Source organism: Citrus clementina, unplaced genomic scaffold, assembly GCF_000493195.1.
Source record: "Citrus clementina cultivar Clemenules unplaced genomic scaffold, Citrus_clementina_v1.0 scaffold_3, whole genome shotgun sequence".
Taxonomy (NCBI): Eukaryota; Viridiplantae; Streptophyta; class Magnoliopsida; order Sapindales; family Rutaceae; genus Citrus; species Citrus x clementina.
Genome location: NW_006262339.1, coordinates 30360715 through 30368621, shown reverse-complemented (window position 1 = coordinate 30368621; position 7907 = coordinate 30360715). Strand labels below are relative to the sequence as shown.

The 7907-nt window shown below is 30.5% G+C and overlaps 1 protein-coding gene across 3 annotated transcripts; it reads left to right on the top strand.

Moving 5' to 3' along the window:
• The first annotated feature begins 2199 nt into the window (after nt 1–2199).
• On the top strand, nt 2200–4476 carry LOC18049521 (mitochondrial inner membrane protease subunit 1). Of its 3 annotated transcripts, none has more exons than XM_024187049.1 (6): nt 2200–2369; nt 2443–2664; nt 2799–2909; nt 3680–3743; nt 4124–4213; nt 4302–4476. In XM_024187049.1, the coding sequence occupies exons 1-4, from the start codon at nt 2259–2261 to the stop codon at nt 3713–3715; spliced, it is 480 nt and encodes a 159-aa protein (XP_024042817.1). In that variant the 5' UTR covers nt 2200–2258; the 3' UTR covers nt 3716–3743; nt 4124–4213; nt 4302–4476. The 3 variants fall into 3 exon arrangements, with proteins under 3 accessions (XP_024042817.1, XP_024042815.1, XP_024042816.1); XM_024187047.1 differs by having other exon boundaries at nt 3677–3743; XM_024187048.1 differs by lacking the exon at nt 4302–4476 and having other exon boundaries at nt 3677–3743; nt 4124–4287.
• The last annotated feature ends 3431 nt before the right edge of the window (nt 4477–7907 follow it).

Sequence of the window (7907 nt, the reverse complement as noted above, 5' to 3'; positions counted from 1 at the left end):
CTAGTGAATAGGGGTTTAGTATTGTTGGTATTATGTCAATCGTACAAATTTCACTAGGAATTAAGTTGGTGTTGGCCAATAAGAAGGGCTTGAAATCTTTTGCAGGACGAAGAGTTAATAGACGAAGCTTTGGATTTTGTACCAAATTTAATGCACTTTAATACAATAATACATTATGGTATCTCACTTATTACTTCATTGCAAAAGCAAGCCATTACTGCACTAGTCGCTACTAAACCTTCAGTCTAAGTGGTGGGTTGTTACTCTCGTATATGATTAGTATATTGAGAGATTGTTAATTTCTTTCTTACAGTAATTAATATATATATATATATATTTTTTTTTTTTATAATGGCCAAAAATTTCCTGATAGCATAAGTTTATAATATTACCCTTATTTTCAACTACTCTTTTATTTATATTTATTATAAATTAAATAAATCATATGAATAGAAACTAAATAAAAAATTAAGTATTAAAAATAAGAAATATATGTTTTGATATGAGAAAAAAATTAATAATAAAATTTTTTTCTTGTACTTATTCATTTTGTGAAAATTTTCTTATAATAAATATATAAGAAAATTATTATAAAATGATAAAAAATTATTATAAGAAAATTTGAATGACAAATTAAAATTTATTATAAGATAAATAATAAAATATTTTGCCTATCTTTTTACATTTAATTTTAAAATATTGCAAAATGTTTATTATAAGAAAATGTTCATAAAATAAATAAATACAAGAAAAAATTTTTATTATTAATATTTTTGCTCATATCAAAACATATATTTCTTGTTTTTAATACTTAATTTTTTTATTTAGTTTCTATTCATGTAATTATTTAATTTATAATAAATGTAAATAAAAGAGTAGTTCAAAATAAGGGTAATATTGAGTTCAAAATAAGGGTAATACTGTAAACTTATGCTGTCAAGGGGGTTTTTGGCCATTATAAAAATAATAGGGAGTAAATGGTATATGTTGATTATTGTAGGGGGGAAAGTGGCAATCCCCCTAGTATATTCTTAATATATAATTAAGTGAAAGTAGACGTTGGAGTAGATACCTTGAGTGAGTGTAGTCCTACTAGAAGTTTGATTGCAAATATCATCCGTCTTTTGATTGTAACCATATGTATAAGTATTCAAAAAAAAAAAATCAAGGAAAAAATTACTATGCAAGCCAATAGGGAATAGCCATCATTTCTTTTTCTTTTTTTTGGTACATTAAGTAGTGATATTTGACTCCTCTAATTTTTCTCACCAGCTCCTATTTTTAAATTAATCTCAATTATTTTTACAACAACCAATATTAAACAATAAAAATATTTTTTAAAAAAACAAATACAATTCTAGAAACCCTAACTACCTTTCACCACCACTATCATTGTCTCAAGCGACAAATTAACCCTCCCAGCAAATTCCTCAATAATTGCCGATCAAAACTCTTCATTTATTTAAATTAATTTTAGCGAGATTAATGTGATAGTATCAAAATCAAAATAATATCAATTGAAAAGAGACAAAGAATAATTTCAGTATATGAATCAAGAAATTATAAATTAATTGGAATGAATGATAGATAATAAAATTGGACTAGTAGTGAAGTGGTTGAGATCTAAATAAATGATAAATAATGATAGCTTGAGGTGTAGACAATGGTGGTGAAAGGTGGTTATAATGATGGTAAACAGTGGTTAGAGTTTTCAAAATTGTTTTGTTTTTTTAATTATGTTTTTACCTTTCAATAAGGATAGTTTAAAAAATAAGTAATGCTAACTTCTTCTTTTTTTTAATTACATAAGACTATTGATCATATTATAATTCATATTACAACTCATATTTCGAAGGACGTCAACTCTACTTATATTTTGAAAAAGAGAAGACTACATTCACTGAAATTTAAGGAAGGAATTAAATTTTTACAATATTTTTGTAGGGGGTCGAACTACTATCATCATAATTGTGAGAGAGAGGCTCTACTGATATTGAACCACTCCCCTCTCAATGCTTCAGCCGAGTGGTATTAAGTAATGTTAACTGTATGGTGGGCTTTGCTGAAAAGGACTTAGGGGTGATGAAGCAAATATAAATAGGTGACAAACTGGGCTACCAAGTATAATGGGCCTTAAACCAGACCCAATTATTATCTTGACCCTCATATAAGAAAATGCCGCCGATTCAGTTACTCAACTAACAAAACCAGAGAGACAGACACAGGAACAGACGCAGGGAAAGAAACGAGAGCGGGAGATGAGAAGATGGGGACTGTTAGCAAAAGAAGCCCTAAGTCAAACACTAACGTTCGCCAGATTCTTCTGTTTATTCCACGTCACCAACCACTACCTCTGGTCTCCTACCCTGGTAATCTGCCTCTATTTTCTTTTCTTTTTTTTATTTGGTTTTCGTTTCCCTAATTATGATCCGGTGTGCGCAGGTGTTCGGTCCTAGCATGCTCCCGACCTTGAATCTAACCGGCGACGTGATTCTTGCGGAATACGTGTCCCACAGAGTGGGAAGAGTGGGCCCTGGTGATATCGTCTTCGTTCGTTCACCTGTCGACCCGAATAAGATTGTGACTAAGCGCATTGTCGGCGTCGAAGGCGATAGAGTCACTTACTTCAAACCCAGGAATGGAGACACGTGTCACACTGTCGTGGTCCGTACATTTATGTTCTCCCCCTTTATTCTTATTTATTTCAACAAATATTTAATGAAATTAGTTGAAGCAATTGTGTTTTGCAGTTCAATCGTTTGTGTGATGTTGTCTTTGGAATTGAAATGTTTGGTTAGGTCCCAAAGGGGCATGTTTGGATACAAGGGGATAACCTTTATGCTTCCAGGGATTCGCGGCAATTTGGGCCTGTTCCGTATGGTCTTATTGAAGGGAAAGCATTTTTCAGGGTAATATGCTTACCTTCAAAATTCAAATCATCTTTTGAGAATTGTGCTATCTGCTGGAATTGATATGGTTATAAAAATTTATGGAACTTAAGCTTGTTAATAATTTTGCAGTATTTCCACCCTTTATTGTATCTATTGGTCACGGAAGTTCAGTTAAAGCCAGATATGGGCTTAGGAAGAAGAAGTTTTAGTCACGGATTAAATTGGTTGGAGTAGTTCTTTAATGGGATTCAGAGGAGATCTTTTATGTTAGTTAAAGAGGTCCAGCACGGGCTACATGATCGCCTGGTAGTGTAAGTTTAAAATAAATTTGTGGGCATATATATGAACAATTAAGTTCTTAATGTCTGGTGTTCCCCAAAAAAAGAAAAAAAATCTCAGTGATTGCTGCAGAATCGTCTATTTATCTTCTTCTATCACTCCGGTCATCTGTCAAATTATGGGTGCTAACTAGCTTAAAAACCTCTAAGGGTTGCATCAGAGGAACTTTTGTCAAATGGATGGGGAGAGAATAGGAGTGCTATTAGTCAATGCTTAATTTAATCCCAAAAAAGAAAAAAAGTTATCTTTCATATTTGACAGAGCTTGTGATGATACCACCGCCCGAAATTGAAAAAGCATTCAAACAAGTCTGCTATTCCTTTAAGATAGAGGTGGTTCGACATGGACTAAAATTAATCTGCTTTTACTATTTCCTACTTTCCTGAAATTTCTGCAGTGGACTGATTTTATCAGTTACACCTTGTAATCACTTGTGCTTTTGCCAGCAGGTGTGGCCGCCTAATAGCTTTGGATCACTGGGATAATGAACGCTGCAATAGTTACTGATTGAAGGTATGTAATTGGGATATTATTATTCTGAGTTCTTGATATTATTTTGTCCTGCTGCATTAATTAGTAAAATAAGAACTTGCTATAGTCGTTTCTCGATAAAGATCATAACTTTCATTGGGTTGTGCGAACTCATTTTATAGTCACGTAATAACAGCGTCATCTGACTATCGGAAAAGTCACAGTTATAACTCCCTATAATCACACTTGTAATGTTGATATTTCATGTTGCAAGAGTAAATGTTCAGCAGTGCCAAATCATAGTTTCTAGTAAATTTCAATCCCATAACATAGCAAAATGTAGAAAATCTGAGGTTTAATTTCAAATTCGTGAGAAGGTCTAGTTACCGAAAGGTAATTTTATTATTTTCGTTTTGTTGCAGTTGTTTCCATACATTTGATTCGGTCTTCTTCAAAGTGGAGGAGAGCATTTTCTTGATATAATAATTTATACAGGAATTCTTCAACCAATTGTCAGCTTCTCTTTCTTCTGCTCTTGATATCCATCAGTTGTATACATTCAATTAAAATTGAACTCTTCTTAATGTTTTGGATTTGCAGGAATTGCTTTCATTGAATTTGAAGAATGATTGCAAGTGTGTCAATTACATAAATACTCATTAGATGCCGCCGTGCTTCTTTTGTTCTTTATACATCAACAGGAAATTTTTATTTTTTATTTTATTTTAGCTCTATGTATTTTCTAACAGGAAATTGTCATTGTTATTCATTATAATTTCGCTCACTTTACAAGAATCTTACATTTTATCTGTTTTGGTGAATTTAAATTCGATCAATAGAGAAAAGAAAGATCATAAATTTTACCCAACTTCGCATGGATTGAATTGAGCGAGTGCATGAGAGAGTAATAGTATGATGTAATTATTACAAAAATAAAAATTATGAAAAAATAATAATAATAATAATGATGAGGATAAATCCTAGTAATTTGAAAAATGAAACTGATTGGTAGATGTGACGGAAATTCAAACCCTAATATAAAAAGTGAACAAACCGCTCTTAGAATGATAATGACTGGGAAGGTCCCAGAGCGAGGAGGGGCAAGATCGACAATTCAGCTCCGACCCACCCGCCTCCTTATAAAAGGCAACAACAAGAAGCTGCAAATAGCCAGTAGGGCTTCTTCCTTCTTCCTCTGATTGCCGCTCGGGTTCCGTTGGCAGGCGTATATCGAAACATCTCGTAATTCCTTTCTTTTCTTTATAATTTTAGCAAAAACTAAGTTGATTCATTTATTCGTTCTTGTTATAAAGAAAGGTCTTTTTGCTTTTTTTTTAATTTTTTGTTTTGTTTATGGCCGATCCAAATGAGTTCTTGCTTCGATTTTGTCTGTGCGAGTACTCAATTTCACCCGGCCTATATTAATTTCATTTGATTTAACGGGGGCAGCTTCAAGATGTTACATGCTTTTTCAATCATGTTTTAATTCAGGGAAACTGCCCTACATTTTATTTATTTATTTATTTATTTTTAAATCTACCAAATTTAAATTTTTTTTTTTCATTCTGGATGTGTTACGAAAAAATCAAGCATTTTGGGGCTCATCTTAGATTTCTTTGAGCCGCGACGACGTACATTCAGGCACATTTATTTATCTTACAATTTCAGCTTTTAGCCTTTCTATTTTACTACACTATTAATGTTACAGCACTTACCATTACAGACATTTGTTAAAAGGCTGAAGCATATTTCCGTTGTGTAAATCCCAGTTGTGTTCATCATTATACTTAAAAGCACTCTCTAAAGTCTAAATGCAGGAATAATGGTAAGCTAATCACAAGCTTAGCTCTATCTGGCCAATAATTAAGGCGAAACTGTTCGCAATTGGGTGCATCGATAATAACCTTGTCTTCGAAAACTACTTGTAGAAATTTCCGCAGATGGTATTTTCACTGAATAATGGATTTTGTGTTAATTAGTGTGAAGAAGCTGCTGAGCCCAATATGTTTAATTCGAATGATTTCTTGATCAATGATCATGGTCTATGGTTCAAAATCTCGTCTCGTGCGCACTAATTTGTTAATTGGGAATACATAACCTTTAAAGAAACCAAACTAAATGGTTCGATTTTCAATTTTTTTCATTTAGCAAGGATTTTTATAGAAGGCATAACAAAATATTTGTAACAAAAATTCATAACTTCATTGAAAGATAAAAATTGTTGTTGTGATTTTTTTCATTAAAAGTGAGTAAGCCCATTGTTATTTCGAATTCTTGACCATCACCGAGTCTTTTGTTAATTAATCTACTAAAATTTTGAATAACTAATTGAAGAAACATTGTCATCCTTTCATAAACTTGAGAACACAAGTTTCCGAATTCCGAAGCCCTTGGAAGCAGTAGCAATTTGTTCAGAAGTGCCTCCTCATCCTCCAAAGCTTGGCCACAGGGCAGCTGCAGCAAAAGTTGGCTCTCTGCTAGTTTAGATATACAACTTAAAACATGGAGACTCTTGAGATGTGGGAAGCAGATGGAGCTTGGAACATTGACTGAAAGCAAATGACCATGCTCATTGATGATGGCTTACAAAGGATCACTGAAAGCAATGAAGGCTCTCAAGGTAATGGAAGGCAAGTATGATCATATAGTTCTGAGAAACTCGATAGGATTTTGCACAGAATTCTTCCAAGCCTAAATTCATGTTGATTACATTTTTTTGGCATGCCATTTTTTAGCTCAGTCTTCCACTTGGGGTGAAGAAGCTGTTGAGCAAAACATGTTTTACCTTAAGAATTCTTCTTCAATGAACACAATATCAAGGGCTTAACAATATTTAAGGCTTAATGGTGCTTTCGAAAACTTGCATTCCACTATATTGTAGTGCGTTAAAACACTGATCTTATTGCTAACTCATGTTTGACTGCAATTTCAAATTGTATTGCACTGCACTAAAAAGATGGTTAATACAACGAAAGGTAGACAAATAAACTCATATTTAGGCTATATTCATATTCTAAATACAATCATTTAACTTTTATTATTTAATAAATTATAATAAATTTATATTCATTAAATATTAATTTATATTTAAATAAAAATTTATTTAAAATAATAATATAAGATACTATAAACTTAAATGTTCAATAAATAAATGATAATACATTATTTTACTTTCATTATTTATATTATATTATATAATTATATAGTATTATATTTTTACAATATTATATTAAATTATACTTTATAGTAATATGATTAAACTATATTATAATAACCAAAATATAGAAATAAACTATAATATAATATAGTAGTATTAACAATATGACATAATATTGCAATATTTTATTATTTCATGATATTATATTATTAAATTATTTTTATATTTTAAAAGTTAATATATAAAAGTGATTATTTAGTGCTTAACTAAAAGAATTAATGATAAAATCCTAAAATATTAATAATATTAATTTAATTTTAAAATAAATATAAAATAAAATTATTTTATTTTATATAATACAATCCATATTATACTAAAGATAGTATTGCATTACAACTTAATGCAACACATCAAAACCCAGTATACTATAATACAATATAACTAATACTGTGTAAATATTGTATTCCAATATAGTGTGCCAAAGTCCAAATGTACCCTAGGTCTTCTACTAATGCTAAAAGTAGGTATGGCTTTGGGTCGGTTTCATATTTTACTTTCTATTTTCAAAAACAAAAAACTGTGAAGAATGCGTTTGATTGTACGTTTTGTAAAACATATTTTAAAAAAAGAAAACAACTTTCTTTGAGTTATGAGTCCCCTTTCAATAAGAATCCTTTCATTTTGATAATGTGAGTATCAAATAAAAAATAAAATATTCCAATACATTAGAAAACAAAATACTTACCTTCAAAGGCATGGCTGAGTAGTTTTAAAGCAATTTTATTTTATTAGTAACTTAAATTTGAATCTTGGGCAGATAAGCGAGTGAAAATATAAATTTAGACTTTATCCACCCTTTACCTTTTAAGGAAAAAAAATGACAAAACACACTTTGATTTTTTATTACTTATTTAATGAGTTTTCATATGTACTAATTTAATTGATTTATGACTTAATGAACAAATAATTACTTTTTATATTTTTATTAATAAAATTATTATTACATCCCAATCCAAAAATACACTAAAGTACCAAAGACAGCATAGTAG